The following is a 24,190-nucleotide window of genomic DNA, read 5'->3' on the forward strand; positions in this document are numbered from 1 at the left end:
GATAGGACTTTTATTAGAAGTTAGAAAAGAATACAGAAAAGCACTAGAGCTACTGGAAGGAGGAAAGAACTGAAGAACTCTCCTCTTTTCGCTTTTTGATAGTGCCCTTTGTATCACAAAAAGTTTAAATTTTGATGATGAGGTCCAACTTATCTATTATATTTTTTCTTTTGTTACATGTGCTTTGGTGTTGTATTTAAGAAACCATCGCTCACTGAGGTTGACAAAGATTTATTCCTATCTTTAAGAGTTTTATGATTTTAGCTCTTACATTAGATCTATGATCCATTTTGACTTTTTTGTGTACATTGTGAAATAGGTGTCCATATTCTTTCTTTTGCATGTGAATATCTGGTTCATAGCACCATTTGTTGAAAAGATCATTTTTTCTCTATTGTCTTGTCAATTGACTATAAATATGATGTCTTAGCTCCATAATTTCAATTCTGCTCCATTGATCTATGTCCGTGCTTATGCCAGTACCATACAGTTTTGATAACTGTAGCTTTGTAATGGTTTTGAAGTCAGACAGTATAAATCCTCCAATTTTGTTCTTTTTCAAGATTGTTTTGGCTGTTCCACACAAATTTTGGTATCAACTTGTCCATATCTGCCAAAAAAATCATTTGGTATTTTAATAGAGATGGTGTTGAATCTCTGTATCAATTCACTGAGTATTGCCATCTAACATGTTAATTATTGTGATCCATGAATATGAAATGTCCATTTGTTTTAGGTTTTTAATTTATTTCTACAGTGTTTTGTGATTTTTTTCAGTGTGAAATTCTTCTACCTCTTTTGTTAAATATAATCCTAGGAGGTATTTTATTCTTTTTTGCTGCTGTTATAAATGGGATTGTTTTCTTTTTCTTTTTCTTTTTTTTTTTTTTGCCACTTTTTTTGTGGCTGGGGCTGGGTTTGAACCCACCACCTCCGGCCTATGGGGCCGGTGCCCTTCTCCATAGATATCACCCAGGATTGTTTTCTTAATTCCACTTTTGGATTGTCCATTGCTAGTGTATGGGAATAAGACTGATTTTTGTATGTTGATCTTGTGTCTTGATAAATCTTTTGTTAGTTTTGATAGTTTTGTAGTAGATTCCTTAGGATTTTCTCTCTATATGTTCTTGTCATCTGTGAAATCTATGAATAGAGATTATTTCTTTTAAATCTGATCTCTTTTATTTTTTTCTTGCCTAATTGCTATGGCTAGAACTCCAATATATTGTTGACTAGAATGGCAAGAGTAGACATCTTTGTCTTGTTTCTAATATTAGTGGAAAAGCATTGGCTTTCTCCATTCAGTTTGATGTATCTGGGTTTTTTGTAGAAGCTGTATATAAGGTTGGGATCTTTTCTTATACACATATTCCTAGTTGAGTGTTTTTATCTGAGAAAAGTGTTGGATTTTGTCAGATATTTTTTTCTGGGTTTATTGAAATGTTGGTTTTTGAACTTTGTTATCATTTTGAATTACATTTATTTCTAGATATGAACCTAATCTTGCATTTCTGGGATAAATCCTACTTGGTCATATTATATATTCCTTTTTATATGTCTCTAGATTCAATTTGTTACTATTTTTGAGGATTTTTGTGTCTATATTCATAAGGGATATGGAATCGTAGCTTTCTTTTCTGTGATGTCTTTTCTGGTATTGATAGGATAATAGTAACCTCATAAAATGAGCTGGGAAGTATTTTTTTTTTTTTTTAAGTTTGTGAATTGACATTAGTTCTTTAAATGTTTGGTAGATTTCAGGGAAACCATCTGGTCCTGGGCTTTTCTTTTTTTTTTTTTTTTTTTTTGTAGAGACAAGAGTCTCACTTTATGGCCCTCAGTAGAGTGCCGTCACCTCACACAGCTCACAGCAACCTCCAACTCCTGGGCTTAAGTGATTCTCTTGCCTCAGCCTCCCGAGTAGCTGGGACTACAGGCGCCCGCCACAACGCCCGGCTATTTTTTGGTTGCAGTTTGGCCGGGGCCGGGTTTGAACCCGCCACCCTCGGTATATGGGGCTGGCGCCTTACCGACTGAGCCACAGGCGCCGCTCAAGTCCTGGGCTTTTCTTTATTGGAAGTTTTAAAATTACTAATTCAATGTCTTATTCAGATTATGTATTTCTTTCTAAGTCACTGGTTGTGTCACTCTGGGAATTTAGGAATTTTTCTTTTTTCTTTCTTTGAGACAGGTCTCACTTTGTCACCCCCTCTAGAGTGCTGTGGTATCATAGCTCACAGCAATCTCAGACTCCTGGGCTCAAGCGATTTTATTGCCTCAGCCTCCCGAGTAGCTGGGACTATAGGCACCTGCCACAAAGCCAGACTATTTTTAGAGGAGGGGTCTCATTCTAGCTCAGGCTGGTTTCCAATTTGTGAGCTCAGGCCATCTGGCCATCCTCCCAGAGGAATTTGCCTATTTCATCAAAGTCATCTAATTCATTGGCAATCCTTTAAGATAAATTTTTTTATTTGTCTTTGGACTACAAAGACTGTGTGTATACACACACATTTATATTACAATATATGTAAATGTGGACTTCCTTTAAATTTAACTTGGCGTGTGACTCTAATTTGAGGACTAATCTTCTGTTCTGGAAAATAGAGACTTTGTTTTTTTTTTTTGTTTGTTTGTTTTTTAATTTTTGTAGAGACAGAGTCTCACTTTGTCACCCTCAGTAGAGTGCCATGGCATCACACAGCTCACAGCAACCTCCAACTCCAGGGCTTAGGCAATTCTCTTGCCTCAGCCTCCCAAGTAGCTGGGATTACAGGCACATGCCACAATGCCCAGCTGTTTTTTTTTTTTTTTTTTTTTTTGTGGTTTGGCTGGGACCGGGTTTGAACCCACCACCCTTGGTATGTGGGGCTGGCACCTTACGCACTGAGCCACAGGTGCCGCCCTGGAAAATAGATACTTTGTTTTTCGCTATTTGTATCATCCTGATTATTTCTTTTCCTTTCTGGACTTCTAAGTCTGTAAGTCTCACACTTTCTCTCTTATTTCTTTGAACTGAATTCAGAATGCTTTCTTCAGTTCTCTTTCATTTCATTAATTCTCTCATTAGCTGTGTTTAATTTTCTATTTGAGCCAACTATTGGGTTTTACATTTCAATACCATATGTTACATATTTATTTAGTACTTTTCTAATTGCCCTGTTCCTCCCCCCCATACTATCTTGTTCTTTTTTGATGGTTGTTATTTCTTTTATTTTTGCAGTCATTTTAAATATTCATTTTTATTTATTTTTTATTTATTTATTTTTTTGTAGAGACAGAGTCTCACTTTATGGCCCTTGGTAGAGTGCCGTGGCCTCACACAGCTCACAGCAACCTCCAACTCCTGGGCTTAAGCGATTCTCTTGCCTCAGCCTCCCGAGTAGCTGGGACTACAGGCGGCCGCCACAACACCCAGCTATTTTTTGGTTGCAGTTTGGCCGGGGCCGGGTTTGAACCCGCCACCCTCGGTATATGGGGCCAGCGCCTTACCGACTGAGCCACAGGCGCCGCCCTAAATATTCATTTTTAAATGTCTTTTGCAGATGTTTTATTTCTATGTCTCTGAGTGCCAGTCCATTCTATTTACTAACTTCTTTATGATGGTTTGTTTCCTCATGCACTTTTGGAAGTATGTACTTATTGGTGATGAAGTCTAGTGCATATCAAACTTATGAGTGGATGTTAAGGTGGGGTAGAGAAAAAGGTTATTGGAAGGCTTGTCCCTTAGGGCTTTGCATGTCTGGCTGTTGTCTATGCAAGTTTCTACTCAGGAATTGGTTCCTTAAAGCCTTCCCTACCTAGTGAAGTTCCCATCCTCCAGTCACATTCTATTTTCTCTGCTCTGTCTTCTTCATAGTACTTACCACTCTCCAGAAATGTATTAGTTATCTGTCTATTTGTGGCTTTCTTGCCCACTGGATGTAAGCTCCATGAGAGCAAGGATTATTCACTACTGTATTCCCGGTACCTGGCATGTGATTTATACTGTCAATAAATATGAGTGAGTTTGAGTAGTCTTCTTTGTGGATAGGAAGTCATCTCAACCCTGATTTTGGAGCTGTCCTCTGTTCTGGGTATAGGCAAGAGCAGAGAGGAGGTGAATAGCTTGGACTTCCAGGCTGGGCATTACTTTTTTCTCCCATCATAAGAGCCCCCAAATCCCATTTACTGTATGTGCTTCAGCCTTCTTCTGGCACATTTTTATACAGCTGTCACAATTAGAAAGATGGGAGAGGGGGTTGAACAAAACCCTGGAAGACCTGGTTCTTGCCTTTAGGAGGTTGTAATTGCATTAAGGCACGAGGGCACTTACAGAAAGCAGTTTAGGTTACTTGCCCGTCACTGAGCTGCTGTGCAGGTTAGCATCTCTGCAGGTTAGCATCTCTGCTGTGAGCGAGTAGGGGAGAAAGGAAGGCCTGTGTCTTCAGGTTGGCTTCTGATGGTCATATGTTGTTTCTGGAGGCATCTACAGGTTGAGTTATGAATTCCCAGGTTGCTCCCATGTTCTGAGCAAAGTGTTATTGAGGGGGGCTGAGTGAGGATGTCTTTGACCACATCATCTCTAGACTGATGAGAGGTTGTGTTGCACAGAAATCTTGGATTCCAGCAAACTATTTGGCCCTGGGTTCAGGAGTATTATAAGAAGATTGCGGGTGGCGCCTGTGGCTCAGCGAGTAGGGCGCCGGCCCCACATGCCGAGGGTGGCGGGTTCAAACCCAGCCCCGGTCAAACTGCAACAACAAAAAAAAAAATAGCCGGGCGTTGTGGCGGGCGCCTGTAGTCCCAGCTACTAGGGAGGCTGAGGCAAGAGAATCGCGGAAGCCCAGGAGTTAGAGGTTGCTGTGAGCCGTGTGACGCCACGGCACTCTACCCGAGGGCGGTACAGTGAGACTCTGTCTCTACAAAAAAAAAAAAAGAAGATTGCATAGACAATGTGTCTAGCATATCCAGTGTACCCCCTAATCAATGTTAGCTAAGATTATTTCGGCCTGGCATTTTGGGTTTGCCTCAGTTTCCTCTGGGATAACATTACCTAAGGCCCACCTGCCCTGCCACCCTTGGTGTCCTGAGGACAGAAGGGTTAATATCCTTAGGCTTCCAGGACTGGGATGGGGGAGGTGCTGCATAAATAGAGTATTGTTGTGCTGGTGAAAGATCTGGCTTTGTTCTGTCCTCTTCAGAATTTGACTTCCTGCAATTAGTATCCCCTGTGCTTAATTGCTGGAGATACTAGCACCTCCTTATCCTGTGGGACTCACCTCCTGGGTGGTGGCCTGGGTCCTCAGCTGGCAGGACCTGCTTGGCTGTGGTGGGAAGCTGTATTTCCTGTGCTATGAAATCAGGAATGAGAGAAATGCAGAAAGTTTAACCCACACGCAGAACTGGTTCTGAATAGGACGTTTATTGACCAGGGTTTGCAGGAGGTGGCGGGCACTTTAATTGCCAGAGGCTGTTGGTGGCAGCTTGCTGCTTTCACCCCAAGCGTGTTAACTGCTCTGCTGCATCGCTGGGAGAATGCAGCTCGTGGGTCCCTCACCGCCCTCTTGGTGTTTGGATGGGAGCCCTTTTGAGGAAAACGGTAGGTACCCACTCAGCTGGGGCTGGGCCAGGGAGTGAGTGGGGTGTGATGGGGGCTTTCTCGATTCTGGGTCTTCAAGCCTTGCTAGGTCTACCCCCCACCCCCACCCCACCCCACCCCACCCCGGGAAACCTGCCAGCCATGGGTTTTGGAGCAAAAGGCAGGTTTTCCTCTTGAAGTTCAGAAATTGAGGCCCGTAATGGAGCAGGTGTCAGAGAACAGCTCCCTGTGTATCTGCCCTGGCTGCTCTGTGAACTTGTCACGTGGCTGGGTGATAGCAAGCCAGTCTTGTTTTCCTTTCGGAAGTGACTGCAGGTAGTTCTGTGATGGGGCTTTAGAGTCTTGAACTTGTGGAGGTGGTGGTTAACTAAGGTTGCACAGGACACATACGTGCTCACACACGGAAAAGCAGTCCATCTACTTCCTGAAGTTTCCCTTTCCCAGAATCCACAGAGGTGGTTGTTTTGGATCAAATCAAGCGGCAGCTGATAAAGCAGATAAAAGGAGGTGCTTCCTGTCCCCTGTCCCCCACTTCTACCAACCTTGGGGACAGTAGCACCCACTACTCTGTAACCTTGCACAGTGGGAGCAACCAATTCTTTCAACCCTGAATCTAGGCCTCACTTTTCCCAGGGTGGAATCTGCCACCTGGGCTGAGCCTCTCCATGAGTGTGCACGCCAGCTTCTGGGGCTTGGTGGTGGGGGTTTTGGTCTCCATTCCCTCTAGCTGAGTGAGGAAGCGTCTCTGCTCTGCTAGGAACTGGTTGGATGAGTTTCTCAGGCCTTTATGGTGAGGCCCCTGGAAAGGGGAGGCAAGGGTGTGGGGGATGGGTTAGGTGCTACCCATGGAGAGCAGCCTCCTGGCATCCTAGAGGGGAAGTGGGGACCCTGCTGAAGTGCTGGCTGCCTCCAGCAATTACACCTGTGTGTGAGTCACAGGTTCTGCCTTGGAACACCCACTTTCCTAACTTCTCTGGGTCAGGCAGCAGGCCCAAGGTCAGAGCCTGGGGCAAAGAAGGGGGTTGGGGTTCGTGGAGCTTTTCTTTTGCTCAGCACTTGTGGGGGACTGAGGGCTGGGGAAAGCCAGGATGGGGCGGGGGCAGGGGGAGGGGAGGTCTGGCCTACTGTTGCCTGGGCTGCTCAGGTTTATGCGCCTGTCTGGGTCTGGAGGCTCTTGCTTAGAGCTGGGGAGAAAGTGTGCAGGAACCACCCTGCTGGTGCCTTGCTCTCTTCATTCTGATGTACTTGGGAAAGAAAAGTGAGAATTTAGGGAAGGAAAAATCCCTCCACTCTGGCCCAGTTGAGAGCTGCTGGCTTGAAATCCCAATGGTAGATTTCCTTCCAGTGAAGACCTAGAGTCCTAGAGTCTTGGTTTCCTAGGGTAGGTGTTATCTCCTTGCTCTTAGAATTTATGTTAATTTATGTGTAACTTCATATCACATGTATTTGGGGCCTTGTTCTTCCCTGTTCATATGGTTGGAACACATCTCATTCATTCCTCTGTCTAGCCACCATTCCCTGGGCTTCTCTCTCCTCCTCGAAGCGCTTTGTGATCAGTCAGTGCCTTTTTGGGCCACTGCATTCATTTGGAACACTCTACAGACCCCTACAGCCACAGCCTCATGTTGCTTTCTGAGCCTCTGTAGAGCTCATTCTCACACCTCAGCTCCTGGAACCCGTTTTCAGCTGTCTTGGTAGTTTCTCTTCCAGACCTTCACCACAAAGCCGTGTGGATGCCTTCAACCCCTCGGGCCTGCCTTGCAGCCTGGCCTCTTTTGCCAGATGCCCCATCCTTGGGTGGCCTGAGACCTGTCAGGATTCAGCTTTTCCATATGTACTCCCTTGACACGTGATCCCTCAGAGCTTTTCTTCACCTGGCGAAAGCTTACTCTTCATTCATGACTTAGCTGAAATGTCACCTCCTCCTGGAAAGTTTCCTGGTCCCCTCAGGTAGCACTAGCTACTCCCTCTTAGCACAGTATTTCTTCTGTACTGGCAGTTCCAGGCATTATTTTGTGAATATTACATTTATAATGGCTGTTTTTCCTTCTAGAGCTCAAGTTTGGGGACATTGTTTATTCCTGTCAGTATCCCCAGGGCGTAAACCAGGCATCCTCAAACTGCACCCGTGGGCCACATGAAGCCCTGTGAATTGTATTTGTTCCCGTTTTTTTTTTTTTTGTAGAGACAGAGTCTCACCGTACCACCCTCGGTAGAGTGCCATGGCGTCACACAGCTCACAGCAACCTCTAACTCTTGGGCTTACGCGATTCTCTTGCCTCAGCCTCCCGAGCAGCTGGGACTACAGGCGCCCGCCACAACGCCCGGCAATTTTTTGGTTGCAGTTTGGCCGGGGCTGGGTTTGAACCTGCCACCCTCGGCATATGGGGCTGGCGCCCTACTCACTGAGCCACAGGCGCTGCTCTGTTTTTTACTTCAAAATAAGATGTGTGTAGTGTGCATAGGAATTTGTTCATAGTTTTTTTGTTTAAACTATAGTCCGGCCCTCCAACGGTCTGAGGGACAGTGAATTGGCCCCCTGTTTAAAAAGTTTGAGGACGCCAGGCCTAAACGTTGTGTTGGGAAGGGTTGAAGGAATTCCCTACCTGAGGCAGCCTGAGGGCTCTCTACCTCCTGCCATTAGGGATGGGGCTGTCCCATTTCTTCTAATAGATGCAGCTCCTGGGAGTGGTGTCTATGTGAGACTCATCCTGTATCTCCCACTAGGCTGCCCCATGTCTTTGTGTAAAGTAAGTGCTTAACAAAATACTTGTCCAGTGAATGAATTCCCAAGTTCTGCAACTTACGTAGGAAATACAGTGTTACCCTCCAATAAAAGTTGATATTGCAGCACAAAGAACTCGCTGACTTCTAACTCAGTGGTCAGAGCTGAGCTGGGTGGTTTGGAGGCGTGCTGGCTGCAGCCTCTGGGCTCTTTTATACATGTCCTTCTTTCTTTCCCCTATTTGATGTTCCCCATGACTTTGGAAATGGTTGAACACCAGGGCCTTTCCCAGTACCTTGCTGCTTTGTCTTATCTCCCAGATGTCTGCCCTAAAACTGGGTTTAAACCCCAACGACCAGTGTCAAGGCTGGTTTTTGTTGGTCACTAATTTGTGCTTTTGCTCTCCCAAGTTGCCTTCTGCTTTTGCTGAGGCCTGTGGTCCCCATGGCCCTGATCCTGTCCAGCCCATAGCAGGACATGCTGTCTCTCCCTGTGAAACCCTGAGGAATGGGCCTTGCCTGCTAGAGCAACAGGACTCTGACTCATGTACACTTACACTGTGGTTTGACCTTCTCTGGACATGGGCATCTGCTCTTTCCTTTCCAGCTGAATCGGCCAGGATCTGCCCTTGTACAATCACGATCCACAGTGATGTTGGAATCATAAAAGGTAGCTAAACACAGGCCTGGTGGCTCAGGGTTAGGTCATGCTGGGTCACCACATCTAACTTTTATTATTGATTTGAGATGTGGGTCAAAAATTTTAGGTAAAAGTCAGAAAATTCTCATGCCCTGGTACTTGTAGAACAAATAAGTGATTCCTCCATCATTGTTGTGGACCATCACCACTGCTTCTGGTGGACAGATTACTTAGAGATGTCATCTCAATCCTGGAGACGAGCCCAGGGAGGTTGGCACTATTACTGTTGCCTGTGAGGAACCTGAAGCTTAGTAAAGTCAAGTGACTCACCCAAGGCCACATACATATGGCCAGGAGAGTGGAGAAAGACCTGGAATTCCAACAGGTCTGCCTGACTCCAAAGCCTGTGCATGAGTTTACTGCATTTAACTCTGTGGGCCCCTGTTGCATGCCTGCATCTTCTCTTCGCTGAGAAGCAGAGGGACCTACCTAATGAGGCCCCTTGGTTTCCACTTGGTTCCCACCTGAGATTCTATAGTGCCTTTGAACCTGACTGGTAATAAATGCTATAGCTCTGAAGATGTGGCTCCTTTTTCCTCCTCTTGCAGCTGCCTCCAGCCCCCCAGCCTAGAGGCCTCAAACATGCAGCCTCTGAAGTGGGGGTGGACGGAAAGATGGCTAATTTGGGTCCCTGAATTTTGCTGGTAAATAGCAGGGTCCTGTGAGCTTTTTTGACCTGGCGGTGAGAGAGGTGAGGCCTCTGGGAACTTTGGATCTGTCTGTGATTTCCAGGGATAATTTCTAGCACCACCTTTTAGGGCTTTCTTTGGTTGCTCCCTTTTCTGGGGACAGTGTGTCATTTCCCTGCATAATTACAAGTCGTGCTGGAAGCCAGGTTGACCTAGCCATGAGCACCAGCAGTTTGTAACCAACAGTAATTGCCCTCATTTGCTTTTCCTATGTGTTTATGTGAACCTTCCTGAGGGACTGCATTTGCTGGGGTATTTGTAGAGAGATCTTATCATCTCAGTCTCCTTTCCAAACCTGGCCACTGGGGTGGCGCTTGTGGCTCAGTTGGTAAGTCGCTGGCCCCATATACTGAGGGTGGCGGGTTCAAACCCAGCCCCAGCCAAACCTGGACACTTTCCCCTTCTTCCCAGTCTCTTGTGACTGGTCATTTAGTATGTGTCATGGCAGATCACTGGGCCCTGCCCTGACCCCTTGTCTGGGGCTGAGTGAGGTGGGACTGCTGAGGTGAATGAGCAGTCACCGATCCTGCTGCTTCTTGGCTGATTGGAAACTGGCTGGCAGTGACTAATGTGGAAACATTCATCTAGGAGGAACTGGCTTTGGTCTTGACCTCAACCCCTGTTTTCTTTCTTTCTTTTTTTTTTTTTGTAGAGACAGTCTCACTTTATCACCTCAGTAGAGTGCGGTAGTGTTACACAGCTCACAGCAACCTCCAACTCCTGGGCTTAGGCCATTCTCTTGCCTAAGCCTGCCGAGTAGCTAGGACTTCAGGCACCCGCCACAATGCCTGGCCATTTTTTTGTTGTTGTTGCAATTTGTCCAGGGCCCGGTTTGAACCCGCCATCCTTGGTATATGGAGTCGGCGCCCTACCCACTGAGCCACAGGCGCTGCCCCTCAACCCTGTTTTCCTTTCTCACTCTAGGCACCATCCCACAGTCCTTCCAGCAAGCATTTATTGAGCACCTGGTGGTGCCTTGGCCTCTGGGGGCGAAGGAAAGATACGGGAAAGAAGGCCCAGCCCAGTTGGTTCATGGTCTTGTCCAGAAGAAACACTTGCATGTAGGAGTCCTAGGGTATTCCAGCTCCTTAGAGTTCAAAGTGGTGTGTGTATTGGTTTCCTACTGCTGCTTAACAAATTCCGCACATGTAGTGGCTTAAAGCAACACACATTTGTTAACGTTCTGGAGCTCACAAGTCAGGGCTCGATGGGGGCTGTGCTGCTTCTGGAGGCTCAGAGCATTTTGCTTTCTTGCCCTTTCCAGCTTCCTGGGGCTGCCCACGTCCTTTGGCTTGTGGCCCTTTCCTCCATCTTCAAAGCCAGCCATGTAGCACTTTCCAGTCTTTTCCTTTCTGCCCCTCTGCTTTTGTTGTCAAGTGCGCTTTGTTTGAGTCTGACCCCTGCTTGGTCTCTCTCTTAAGGACCCTTATGGTCACATCAGGCCTGCCCTGATAACCCAGGATACTCTCCCTACTTCAGGATCCTGAATTTGATCACATCTTCCAGGCCTCTTCTGCCATGTAAGGTAAGCTTCATAGGTTCAGGAGAAGGATGTGGCTTTCCTTGCTAGGGGCGACATTCACCCTGCAGTGGTGTGTATGTTGGGAGGGATTGGAAGTGGTTGAGGGGACCTTTCTGGAGGACATGATTGGGCTAAATTTGTATAGGGAGATGGTCTGTTTATATATTGCAACATGAATAAATGCAGGGGTTGTGGGGAGGTGGAGTGGTAGGGGTTGGGTGAACAGCCTTCCCTCTAAAACAGGGGCTTTCCTTCCCTCCTGAGAGAACTCCAGGCCAAGGGACTTTTCTGGTCTTCAGTCTGTGGGCCCAGACTTCCTCCTGGAGCCCAGGTGGGAGGGCCCCCAGCACAGCAACCATAGTCCTTTTCCTTCCTGGCAGCTGTCGCCCTGCTGCAGGGACCAGCCAGTTCATGGGCTCCTGCTGGTCTTAGGTGGTGGGAAAATAAATTCCCAAGAGAAAGTGAATTTGAGCCAGTTGGGCTGGGGTTGGGTGGCCCAGAAACTTTAGTCACACTGTTTGGCACAGTCTTTGCAGAAGAATCACGTTGCTCACAGTAAACAGAATCACTCCCCGGGGAGCTGTTTCTTATCCTTTCTTCCTTAGGGTGCTCAGGGCCCCTGAATCTCCAGGAGGGAGGAGAGGGTCAGGGTGAGGAGACTGTTGGGAAGGAGGGTGAGGAGCCAGGCTCTGTAGGGTGCCCTCCCCTCACCAGGAGAGCTCTCCAGGCGGGGAAAGGGGCGGGGATTGGGGGGATGGAAGAGCTTCTGCAGAGGACAGCCTGGGGAGCAGAATGGCCTGGGGTGGTGCCCCGCTCCTGGCTAGAGCACAGCCAAGTGATTTCACCACCTCAGTTGAGATCTAGAAGCTCACTTTGCTGCCCAATTTGTCTGGAAAAGTGGTAGCTTTTCTGATTGCTTCTTTCTGGCACCCTTTCTGAGGAGATTCTAAAAGTGGATTGGGGGGATTGTTCTGGGAGAGGGGCAAAGGCCTTCAAGCTGCCTTGGTTTTGATGTTGTAGTTGAGATGCAAGAAGGCACGGGGGCAGTACAGTCACCTTCCCTGAGGAAGGACTTTCCCTGTGTGCAGGCGCCCAGTGAATTCTTTTCCAACTGGGGCCTTTGAGCAACTGCCCTTGGGCCCCCCCCCCCCACATGTAGATGGAGGAGGGGCTGGGGGGCTTCTGCTTCCTGGGTGTGGGTGAAGATAACATCAGCCTTTCTGTACCAGTATGTTTTCTGGGGTGTCTCAGGCAAATCTGCCCCCCAGAAGGTGCATCCCCAAGTGTCCCTCTTCCGCCTTCTCCTCAACTCACTGGCCTGGGAGGGAGGGTCAAAGGGAGTGTAATTGAGTCTTGGATTCCTCTGCAGGTTCCAGGGCAGATTCTTTCTGAAGGGGGGTGGGGGTGGGCAGGGTCCTTTTGCCTCAGTGACAGGAGGTTAGCACAAATCTGGGGTATGTGTCTTTTTTTTTTTTCTTCTGGGGGTCAGATGGAGGGCCTGGTGCTGAGACACAGTGGAGAGGGAAGGATGCTGACCCAGTCAGCTGTGCTGGGAGCCCAGGGGGCCTGCTGTGGGGACTGGAGTCAGGACAGGTGAGGGTGGAGGAAGGGTGTAGATTACATTTAAATTTAAAGAAAAAGGAAAGAAACTGATCTCTCTCTCACCTGCCCCTGCCCTTGAATCCTTAAAGGTATATGTCTGAGCTGCTTCTTAGGCTCATCAGAAAGAAAAGTCTTTAGAGACTTTGTCAAAGAGGACTTCCCAGGTGAAGGGACTGAGACACAGGGTTTTCTGGAAGACTGATTCACTAATTGATGACTAGGACTGATTCATATTGAAAGATGGAAGTCATGGCTGGGGGATACTTGGAATGGAAACCAGAGTGTGGAAAGATGGGTGGGGCGCAGGTACCTGGGGTGAGGGTTCAGCTGCTGTCTGCCTGTCACCTCTCCTGGCTTGGGAGGGGTGGCACTCTTTGGAAAGAAGGGAAGGTTGGCCCTACCCAGGGAGTGTTGGGCAGGTAATCTGGTCATCTGTGCCGGGGCTAGAGCTGCACACACGGTGGTTCTGATCTTGGGGCCTGAGTGCAGTGGGATTATTGTCACCCTGACTACACTCTGCCCTGCTCTGCCTGGGCGCACCACCTGTGTGTTCTTCATCCCTCTTTCTTGAGCTCTAGCTCTTTTCCAGCAAGTCCTCCTGGTCACTACAGGGCTTCGCCAGTCATCCAAAGAATTTACAGCCTAAAAAGACCTCATGCTTTTTTCCCTTCTCCTTTCTGCTTACCCATGACCTCATTTGCAGTCCTTTGACCTGAAATGTGTAATTTACTATTCTTCCCAATGGGAGGGTGAATGGCTAGATATCACAGAGTAGCAGGTCCAGAAATAGAGGTTAGGAATCTTGACTTAGTCCTTTAAAGTGTCATATTATAAGCCCCAACCTCTCAAGTCTTCATAAGTCCCCCATGCCCGGGGCTGTGACTAATCCTTTGCTTGTGGCGCTGGCTGGTATGAAGCGGTGGGCAAGAGGGCATGAGCTCCGCTGCACCGTCTACATCAGTAAAATGCGGTGGTAGGGTTGTCACCAGGAATGAGTGACCTTTAATACATGCATAGCACTTAGAACATTTTAGGGGTTGGCCTTATGCTTTGTTTCAGCCCTAGGAAGATTTGAGTATGGGTACTATTTTCAAAATGTGAGGTTCAGTTTGCAGGCAGATAGCTATGTTCAACCAGAGCAAACTGCAAGTAGAGAAGGCCCTTCGGTTTGAAGTGTGCTTGTGTTGCCACCCTCTCCCTGTGGGGTCCCTAAAGAGTGGCACTCAGAAGATCCCCTTTAGAGTTAAATCTCTCTGATAGTGTGTGGGCTGTGATGAATCTTTTGCTTTAGGGCTGTGACCTGGCTGACTGTGAAATGCATTTGGGACTTGGGCCTTTGCCATTAAGCCTTCCCAGAGGAACTGACTGACCCAAGGTCTGAGCTGAGAAAGGTCTCAGGCCAGAAGTCCTTGCCCTATTGTTCCAGCTCCTGGACACATGGGGATGGAGGGGGTGGGTGCCTGACTGCACCACGTGCTTTGAAGGACATCAGAGGGTTAAGGGCTGAGTGGACCTGGGGGTTTTTGTCTGTGCTAGAAATGCGGAGGTGTGCCCTGCCACCAGTGAGAAGGCAAGGTTGATTAGTGTAAAGGCTCTTTTGAGGAGGGAGGGAAAAGCCGCAGCACTATATCTCCCAGGGGGTGCTCCTGAGATTCTCAGAGTTTCACCAAAATGATCCTGTTAATCAGTTAGTGCGCCTTGCCTTGTGGTGCAGAGGGGAACACCAGCTGGTGCCCTCATCTGCAAACTGAGAGGCTTTTATGGAGCACTTCAGAGGTGACCCCCTCTGGGGAGATGCAGAGTGGCAAAGTGCTGTGCTGGCTGGGCTAGTGGTGAGATTGTAAGCAAGTCTTGTAGCTCAGTAAAAGCCTTAGTTTGTTCACTGTCCTTATCCAGTTGTCACATCAGCCCTGAAAACCCCTGCCCTTAAGTAACACAAGGTCTAGAGCAGAGGACCTCCAGCTAATTACGTTTCTCACAGTGGGAGACTGTAAGAGTACACAGGAGGGGTCCTGGATTTGGGGGGTACAAGAAAGTGCCCAGAGGAGATGGTGTCTAATCCGAGCCCTGAAGATGGATGTAGTTAGACAGGTTGGGGGATGGTATGACATGGGGTGGGTCTCAAGGTCATAACCAAAGGCAGAGAGAACATTTGCAAAAGCCAAACTCTAAGGTGTACTGGTTTCCAGAGGCACAGAAAACAAGGGGCCGGTGCCAAGGGTACCAGAGCGATGGCAGCTTCTAGGGCTGCCTTATGGTTCAAGCTTCTGCCCCTTGGCCATGTCTGTGGTCTCATAGCTTCTGAGCCCTAGAGCTAGAAATAGAAGACTTGGGTCAGTAGGGATGAGAGGGCTGCCCAGGAACCTTTTTTTTTTCCTCCCTGTGGAAATAACAATTTTTTTTTTTTTTTTTTTTGAGACAGAGTCTTACTGTGTTGCTGGGGCTAGAGAGCCATGGTGTTGGCCTAGCTCACAGCTACCTTAAACCCCTCAGTTCAAATGCTCCTCCTGCCTCAGCCTCCCAAGTAGCTAGGACTACAGATGCCTGCTACCATGGCCAGCTAATTTTTCTGTTTTTAGTAGAGACAGGGTCTCACTTTTGCTCACACTGGTCTCAAACTCTTGAGCTCAAGGGCTCCTCCCGCCTTGGCCTCCCAGGGTGCTAGGATTATAGGTGTGAGCCACCCCAACTCTGCCTGAAAATAACAATTAAACATGTGTGTTGTAAAGTGGTGTCAGTGAACTCTGGCCCTGTGGGGTGGGCAAGCAGTGTCCCTGTTCTTCCCAGGCACAGCCTGAAGTAGGCTCTGGCTCTCCCCCTTCCTCTTGCCTCCTCGCTGCTCCAGGCAGGGATGCCAGAGTGTCTGCTCAGGTAATAAAGTCTGCCTGAGGCTGTGTTTGTCTCACCTCCTGCCTCTGTGCTGCCCTGGTGAAGTTGTGCTGAGGGGAGTTTTCAGACACCTTGGCACAGCTCTGGGGAATTTCCCAGGGCCTTGGGTGAGTCAGGAGAGGCCTTTCCCAGGTACTGGGGGTGTGGCAGTGGGGGAGTAATGCAGGCTTACTTGCTACTCTCCCCTCTCCCTGTTCAGTATTCAGAAAGTTTCAGGTTTGTAGTGCGAAGCCACTGATGCCTCTGTGGTTTTGCAATCCTGGAGAGAACATTATCCTCTGATACGTGTGTTATCTTAACATAAGAGCCAGATGTTGGCTTATCCTGTACAGTGACCCCAGAACAGGCCCAGACAGGTGGCATTTGGAAAGTGCTTCTCGACAGCTATTATCAATACCATGTTGATGGTTGGGCTGCACCAGGCACCATGCTCAGATTCTCACAGGTGGCAGGTCACTGCTGCCTTAAGGACACAGCCCTGGGGCACGTCATATTAATCCTCATTTTATAGGTGAGGAGCTGAGGCTCTGAGACCAAGTACTTTGCTGGAGCAGTGGAAATGGACTTGGGCAACCTTGGGAGTGCTCATGAAGTCTAAGGAGAGGGTGCTTCTTGGAAGTCAGTTTTGTTTTGTTAGTTGTAAAACACATAATGTAAAACTTACTATGGTAACTATTTTTAAGAATACAGGCTGATGACATTATATACATTCATACTGTTGTGCAACCCTCGTCACCGTCCAGAGAACATTTTCCATCTCATAAAACTGAACTCTGTACACACTGAACACTAACTTCCCGTCCCACCCCACCCTACCCTAGACACCCTTCTGCTTTTCTTTTTTTTTTTTTTTTTTGAGACGGAGTCTCACTCTGCTGCCCTGGGTAGAGTGCTGTTCATCATAGCTCACAGCAACCTTAAACTTTTGAGCTCAGATAATTCTTTTGCATCAGCCTCCCTAGTAGCTGGGACTACAGGTGCACACTACCATGCTTGCTAGTTTTTCTATTTTTTGTAGAGATGGAGTCTCTCTCTTGCTCAAGCAGGTCTTGAACTTCTGAGTTCAAGGGATCCTCCCAACTCGGCCTCCCAGAGTGCTATGGTTGTAGGTGTGAGCCACCATGCTTGGGTCACCCTTCTGCTTTCTGTTTCTGTGGGCACTCAAAGGTTGGCCCTTCATCTGTTTTGCTGCAGAATCTCCCTGGGGTGCCCACCCAGGGCAGCGATGCCAGGATGCCTGTGTCTGCCTCCCTCTGCCAAGATGGCAGCCAGGAGCGGCCAGTGAGCCTAATGTCCACCACCTCCTCGTCAGGCTCCTCTCGTGACAGCCGCGGTGCCATGGAGGAGCCCAACGGCTCTGAGGCTCCTGTGGAGAATAGTGCAGGCTCCCTGAGGGCCTGGCACCCTCCCAATAGCAACAACAACTCCAGCAGCTGGCTGACTGTGAAGGGGCCCCGCTCCCCATTCAGCAGCCGGGCAGTGGCTGGGGCTGCACACCACAAGCTTGGCTACCTGGGCCGCGTGGTGCGGGAGATTGTGGAGACAGAGCGCACGTACGTCCAGGACCTGCGCAGCATCGTGGAGGTGAGTACCCGTGGGCCTCCAGCGGCCCAGCGACCTAGCTTCAACTTACTTGCATCCCAGGAAGGAGAGTTCTCAGGCCTTCATGTAGAGCAGTGGGGTGACCTCGGGTCTCCCCTCCTTGCTAACCCGCCCAGTGGGAGTGGTGATTTCTTATGCTTCGTCATGACATTGGGCCAGAGCAGTGGGTTGGGCCAGTGCAACTTCCTGCAGGTATCCAGGGAGTAAGCACCTCTGCCAGGGAGAAGGGGGACCCCTACCTGGGAAGGTGACTCTCGAGAGACGGTGCTCTGTGGGGACCAAGCACATCAAAGAAACAGGCTCTGGCCCTGGTCCCCTGCATCTAGATCCCACTCACTGCATCTTAGCCATGGGATCTCAGGCACGTGGGTGCCTCCCTGAGCCTCAGGTCCCTCCTGTGTGAAATGAAGGCACACCTACCTCGCAGGGCTAATGCAGGCAAAGTGTCTGACACTCGCAGACAAGGAAAGGGTGGCTGTCTGGCCACCACTGGAGAAGTCTCTGCCTTGCTGGGGAGGGGTGTGTGCTAGGGCTGCCATAACAAATTACTACAAACCAGGTAGCCTCAAGCAGCAAAAATGTATTCTCTCTTAGCTTAGGAGGTCAGAAGGGTTAGGCTTGGTTGGGAGTCTGAGGGAGAATCCATTCTGCACCTCTCATTTAGCTTCCAGTGGTGGGTGGCAGGGTTTGATCTGGACATACATCATTCTAATCTCTTCACATCACCTTCTTTCTGTGTCTCCTCTTATAAAGACACCAGTCTGCGGATTTAGGAACCACCCTAAATCTCGTATGATCTCATCTTGAGATCCTTAACTAATGAATGACATCTGCATCTAGAAATGACCTATTTCCAAATAAGGTCAAATTCATCTGTTTCCTAGTAGACATGAATGTTTGGTGGACAGTAGGTGACATCTGTGAAGTGGTGTCAAAGTAGTGCAGAAATGAGGTCTGGGTAGAGATGGGGGCGGGACGGTGCCGGCAGGGGCTGGATCCTGACCGCCCTCCCCGTGCAGGACTACCTCCTGAAGATCATTGACACACCTGGGCTGCTGAAGCCAGAACAAGTCAGCACCCTCTTTGGGAACATAGAAAATATCTATGCACTGAACAGGTATGTGTGGGCCTACTTACCGTGTTCTGCCTGGGACGCCCATTCTGGTGCCTAGGAGGACACTTGCACGACCCCTCTGGGGCTTGATCTCAGGGCAGGAGTGGCCCCCCCACCTTTGCAGTGGTGTCCTTAGCTCTCTGTAGGAGGGAAGACACCAGCTGGGGAGGTAGGAGGAGTGATGAGCCTTCGGTTGGGGGAAGTCATGTGAGGGCATATGAGTGTTGGACTCAGGCTGGGGCCAGTGCCTTCTTGGAACTGGGGACCCTTATACACTTCTACTCTTCTCTGTGGGCGGCTCCTTAATCTTTCTCATCTTCCTTCCCCACATACATGTCTCTTAATTTCTTTTTCTCCTTCCCACTGACTCCAAAGGAAGCTGGATGATTTGACCTCTTGGTAGAATGCACAAGTCAGGCCAGGCAAGACCAATGGGGGAGGCTGGATCTCACGACAAAGGAGGACTTATTGAGGGCCCAAGTCTGCTGCCTCGGGACCACAGACTCCCCAGGGAAAGGACAGTGGTCATGCAGAGCAGAGCTTGAAGGGGCAGCGTTGGTAGGACAGGAGGGATCTTACCCCTTAAGATGGGCAGAGGGACCCCCATTGTATAAGTGGGAGAAGCCCAGGAGAGCAGGACACAGGGGAGACTTAGGCCCATGGTAGGGGTTCAAGAAAGAGAGGGAGATGGAGGAGGCAGGAGACTCTATTCCCACAGCAGCCCCTTCTAAAAACAAGGGGTGCTGGGACTCACCTCTCTCCCCGTCTTCTGTGTCCTTCCGAGCTGAGAGCCTTGGTTCCTTCACTTGTCCCCACTCTCTTTTGTTCCCCTTTAATCTCTGTTTCTGTGTGCTTGACTCCTGCCCGCAGAGGATCTATGTCCCCTCCCAGGTGGGTACTGGGCCCCCTTCCCTCCCACTCATCGTGGTGGTGGTGCTGGATTCTTGCTGTGGCTGGGGCAGGGCTCACACTGAGGGGGAGGCCCCACTCTACAGCATGACAGCAGGACTGGCTGTGAGTCTGGGCATGTCTCTGATGTGGAGGGTACAATGGCCACTCTTCCCTCACTCAGCCAGCTCCTCAGAGACCTAGATGGCTGCAACAGTGACCCCGTGGCTGTGGCCAGCTGCTTTGTGGAAAGGGTAAGATGGCCTGAGTCCTTGATCCTTGTCCTACCCTGCTGGGGTAGGGACAGGAACTCCCAGCAGAAGAGAACATCTGAGTTCCCTTTCCAGGGGGAGGCGCTGGGTGTCCTATACTTGTTCTGGTGAAGGATGTTCTGGGTTGCATCCAGGGTACAAAGATGGATGTGCACTCACTTGGGAAAAAGGGGACAATGTGTGCTCTGCAAGTGGGGGGCTTATGTGGCACCACCCCTCTGTACAAATAGGCATCTTCCTGTAATCACTATTTTTGGTCTCTCCTTAGAGTCAAGAGTTTGATATCTATACCCAGTATTGCAACAACTACCCCAAGTGAGTAATTGAGACGTGGGGGGTGCAGAGCCCACCTCACCCAGGCCTTCCCCAGGTGTTGATGCCCCTTTTCCCCGCTGCAGCTCGGTGGCCGCCCTGACAGAGTGCATGCGGGACAAGCAGCAGGCCAAGTTCTTCCGGGACCGGCAGGAGGTGCTGCAGCACTCCCTGCCCTTGGGCTCCTACCTGCTGAAGCCAGTGCAGCGCATCCTCAAGTACCATCTGCTGCTCCAGGTGGCCCAGGGTCCTCCCCATACCTCCAGCACACGGGTGGGGTCAGGGCCTTCTAGTCAGGGTTGCCTGAAACCCTGTCTCCCATGCAGCAAATTGCCATACATTTTGATGAAGAGGAGGACGGCTTCGAGGTGGTAGAAGATGCCATCGATACCATGACCTGCGTGGCCTGGTACATCAATGACATGAAAAGGAGGCATGAGCACGCAGTTCGGCTGCAGGTGCTGGGGGCTGGGGGCGGAGGCAGGGGCCAGAGCTGGGGTGGGGCTGTGGCTGCCCCACTGGGACGAGCTCAGGTTGGTGTGAGCCCGTGGGCCGCTCTGCTGCAGGAGATTCAGTCGCTGCTCATCAACTGGAAGGGGCCAGACCTGACCATCTACGGGGAGCTCGTCCTGGAGGGCACATTCCGCGTGCACCGAGTACGCAATGAGAGGACCTTCTTCCTCTTTGACAAAACACTTCTCATCACCAAGAAGCGGGGCGACCACTTTGTCTACAAGGGCCACATCCCGGTAACCAGGCCACCCCATCTCCTGTGTTGCCCTCTACCTCCTGTGGGTCTTGGTCCCCATGCTGTGCCCAGGTCCCAGTGCTGTGCCCTGAGGCGGCTCTTCCTGGGCGGCCCTTGGCGCCTGATGCCCGCTCCCTCTGCTGCAGTGTTCCTCCCTGATGCTGATCGAGAGCACCAGAGACTCGCTGTGCTTCACCGTCACCCACTACAAGCACAGCAAGCAGCAGTACAGCATCCAGGTGAGGGCAGTGGGACAAGACCCCGTGATACCTGTACCGTGATACCTGTACGCAACTCCGGGCTCCTCCGCTCACCTGGCTGCCTTGAGCTCCAGCATCTCTGTCTGCAAAGTGCGTGTCTTTGCAGGCTGTCCTCAGGGGTACGGGAGGAGTCAAGGCAGCTTCACAGAGGCCCCCAGATGGCCCCTCTTTCCATCTCTCTCCTGCACATAATGACCCTGGGTCCCTTTCCCTTGGGTCCTCCCAGGCCAAGACAGTGGAAGAGAAGCGGAGTTGGACTCACCACATCAAGAGGCTCATTCTGGAGAACCACCACGCCATCATCCCCCAAAAGGTGGGTTTCAGGGTGGCCCCAGCTCCTGGTGGGTGCAGGGAGAACTTGTCCCTTTGAGCCAGCTCTGGAGGGTCTGCTGGGGCCCCGCCTCTGGTTGTTGATGCCACTTGACAATGGGATCAGTACAGATGCCTTGCACCTCAGTGCGGCACTGTGTGTTGTCCTGGTATAGCCAGAGTGGTTCCCGGAGGTGAGGGAGGCGCAGCACTCAGCAAGGTGCTGACCAGGTGGGTTTCCTTCCTTTCCAGGCCAAGGAAGCCATCTTGGAAATGGATTCCTGTTGTAAGTTTTCTCCTTCTTGCTGGTTTTGCCCTAATCGTGCACATTGTTAGGTCAGGCTGCCTCCTGGCGAAGCTTTGTCTGATGCTATTATTCCAGGAGCAGGGAGGACAGGGGTCTCCTTCCAGAAAGGGCCCACGGTCAGCTGCATAGTTAGGGATATGATTCCACTGAGGGGCCTGACACTCCCAGATGGAAGATGGAGGGAGCTTGGGAGGCTTTTGGACCCTGGAGCTGGGCAGATGGCAGAGGTGTGGCCTGGTGTGGGCAGGGTCTAGGCCTGACTGTTTCTGTCCTGGGCACAGATCCCAGTCGGTACCGCTATAGCCCAGAGCGGCTGAAGAAGGCCTGGTCCTCCCAGGATGAGGTATCCTCCCATGTACGCCAGGGGCGCCGGCAGTCTGGTAAGGGAAAGGCTGGAGGCTTGGGAAGGCCTTTTCTTTGGACTCTAGGCCAGGCCTGCACCAGCTGCAGCCCTCACCTCTCTAGAAACTCTGAGAAAGGTCGAGGATAGGAGAGTGGGGTGGCGGTAGACGGATATGTGGTGTGTCTTCTCCCTGGGCTCATGCTGTACCCTTGGGCCCTTTTTGGCCTCCTAGGGTTGGGCAACTCACCTTTTTGAAGGCCCCAGGAATACTTGTTCACTTAGGCTGGGGCAACCCTTCTACCAACTCCTTTTTGCTGTTAACCTCACTTGTTTGGCGATTGGAATACCGAGTCCGCCAGGGGCAACTCTCTGACATCATGGATGGTCTCCAGCTCAGTTCTGGAGCCACAGAGCAGAGGCAGGACTTGGGGAAAATGAGTTAGACTTCAAGTGGCGCCACAACCAGACAGGAAATATTGACTTTGGGTCTCAGGAAAAAGTTCCATTTTTCTCTCCTGGGTTTTCTTCCAATTGATGGTGTTGCTGCTGTTTCCCTGGATTTATTGGAATGAATAAAGGAGAGAAAACCTTGCTTTTGCTCTTAGCTCTGTGGCAATGAGTGTGCTTGGGTGATGTCACAGCACTCTACCCAGGGTGAAAAAGTGAGACTCTGTCTCAAAAAAATAAAAAAGCATTTAATAAGTGACAAATACTTCAGATACAATAATAGACCTTACTTATCTATAAAGTGTACTTGACTGCCCATCTCAGCTCTATAAAAGCAGAAAGACCTTGAGGCTGTCAGAGTCAGCAGCCTGCGTGTGTTGTCTGCTTTTTTGCTGCTATTCTGTCCGTGGTTCAGGATGGGTCTGGTATAAGTCAGGTACCTGAGAGTGGAGGTTGTGGTGAGAACTGTCTTAAGGCCCCAAGAAAGATTCTGAGAAGGTGACTGAGCAGGTTCTAGCTTACATTCACAAGGATATTGGGTTTTGATTGGCTGTGACCTGCAGGTCCTCTGAACACGTGTGGATTGACATGTGGGTTTTGCCCTTCTGGGAGGTAGAGCCAGGTGGTCTCTGGAGAGCCTTTGTGTTTGTGTTTGCTGTTGCTGTGGGTGGATCTTGACTCTTAGGCAACCTAGCTAGGGTTGCAAAAGTTTTATGGTTAAAAGCCTCAAATTAGGGCTTGGTGCCCATAGCCCAGTGGTTAGGGCACCAGCCACATACACCAGAGCTGGCGAGTTCGAACCTCACCCAGGTCTGCTAAACAATGACAACTACAACAAAGAGGGCGCCTGGCTCAGCGCCTGTGGCTCAAACAGCTAAGGCGCCAGCCACATGCACCACCTGAGCTGGCGGGTTCGAATCCAGCCTGGGCCCGCCAAACAACAATGACGGCTGCAACCAAAAAATAGCCAGGTGTTCTGGCAGGCGCCTGTAGTCTAAGCTTCTTGGGAGGCGGAGGCAAGAGAATCGCTTGAGCCTAGGAGTTGGAGGTTGCTATGAATTGTGATGCCATGGCACTCTACCCAGGGCGACAGTTTGAGGCTCTGTCTCAAAAAAAAAAAAAAAAAAAAAGGATTTAACAATAAAAAAACAAAAAAACAAAACAAAATCCCCACAAGAATCTGAGATTTAAAAAAAAAAAAAAAAGGAGGGCGCCTGTAGTCTCAGCTACTTGGGAGGCTGAGGCATGAGAATTGCTTAAACCCATGAGTTTGAGGTTGCTGTGAGCTGTGACACCATGGCACTCTACTGAGGGCAACATAGACTGTGTCTCAAAAAAAAAAAATAGCCTCAAATTAGGAGTGTTGCTTTCTTAGGGTCTGACCTTTTTATTTCCCTTTCCTTTCTTCAGTAATTCTCTCTGTCATCCCCTTAAACTGCTGCAGCCTAGAATTGGAAGCTGCTGGTACATGAAAGTACTCAGCAAGTGATAAAGTTGGAGGTGGAAATAGTAACTGTAATGATGGATGCACAATTCTGAATAAGGTTAAAGCCATTAAATTGTACGTCCTAGATGGATGAATTTTATGGTCTGTGAATAATACCTCAAAAAAGCTATTACAAAAAAAAAAAAGTTAGCTATCCCAGGCACCCAGGAAATGAGCCATTTTAGAGAGCTGAAATTTCCATATGGGTAAGATTTTAGATTGGAAATACTAAAATTGTTGGGGATTTTTAAATTTGTTGGTTGGATTTTGTTGTTTTTTTTTTTTTTTTTGGTTTTACCAATTATGAAAACAGATGTAAACATATCTAAAGCATATTTTGTACCCTTGAGCCTTCTAAAATAAAGGGTGCTGATCACAGGTGAGCTCTTCCTTTTCTA

The 24,190-nt window shown here is 49.4% G+C and overlaps 1 protein-coding gene across 10 annotated transcripts in view; it reads left to right on the forward strand.

Moving 5' to 3' along the window:
• The window catches only part of PLEKHG3 (pleckstrin homology and RhoGEF domain containing G3), a 43,421-nt gene that overhangs the window by 10,605 nt on the left and 8,626 nt on the right, over positions 1–24,190 (forward strand). For 4 of the 10 annotated variants that reach the window (XM_053601072.1, XM_053601080.1, XM_053601077.1 and 1 more), the window contains exons 2-12: positions 16,899–17,288; positions 18,326–18,423; positions 19,493–19,562; positions 19,849–19,895; positions 19,979–20,129; positions 20,219–20,350; positions 20,459–20,641; positions 20,787–20,879; positions 21,127–21,213; positions 21,462–21,495; positions 21,798–21,896. In XM_053601072.1, coding sequence (XP_053457047.1) covers positions 16,938–17,288; positions 18,326–18,423; positions 19,493–19,562; positions 19,849–19,895; positions 19,979–20,129; positions 20,219–20,350; positions 20,459–20,641; positions 20,787–20,879; positions 21,127–21,213; positions 21,462–21,495; positions 21,798–21,896 — 1,345 coding nt within the window. In that variant the 5' untranslated portion in view covers positions 16,899–16,937. Of the gene's footprint in view, positions 1–5,462; positions 5,579–10,615; positions 10,767–11,112; positions 11,217–12,092; positions 12,114–16,898; positions 17,289–18,325; positions 18,424–19,492; positions 19,563–19,848; positions 19,896–19,978; positions 20,130–20,218; positions 20,351–20,458; positions 20,642–20,786; positions 20,880–21,126; positions 21,214–21,461; positions 21,496–21,797; positions 21,897–24,190 lie in introns of those variants that run through there. The other 6 variants (XM_053601078.1, XM_053601079.1, XM_053601074.1 and 3 more) reach the window with 5 other exon arrangements.

Source organism: Nycticebus coucang, chromosome 9 (assembly GCF_027406575.1).
Source record: "Nycticebus coucang isolate mNycCou1 chromosome 9, mNycCou1.pri, whole genome shotgun sequence".
In the NCBI taxonomy this organism is placed as follows: domain Eukaryota; kingdom Metazoa; phylum Chordata; class Mammalia; order Primates; family Lorisidae; genus Nycticebus; species Nycticebus coucang.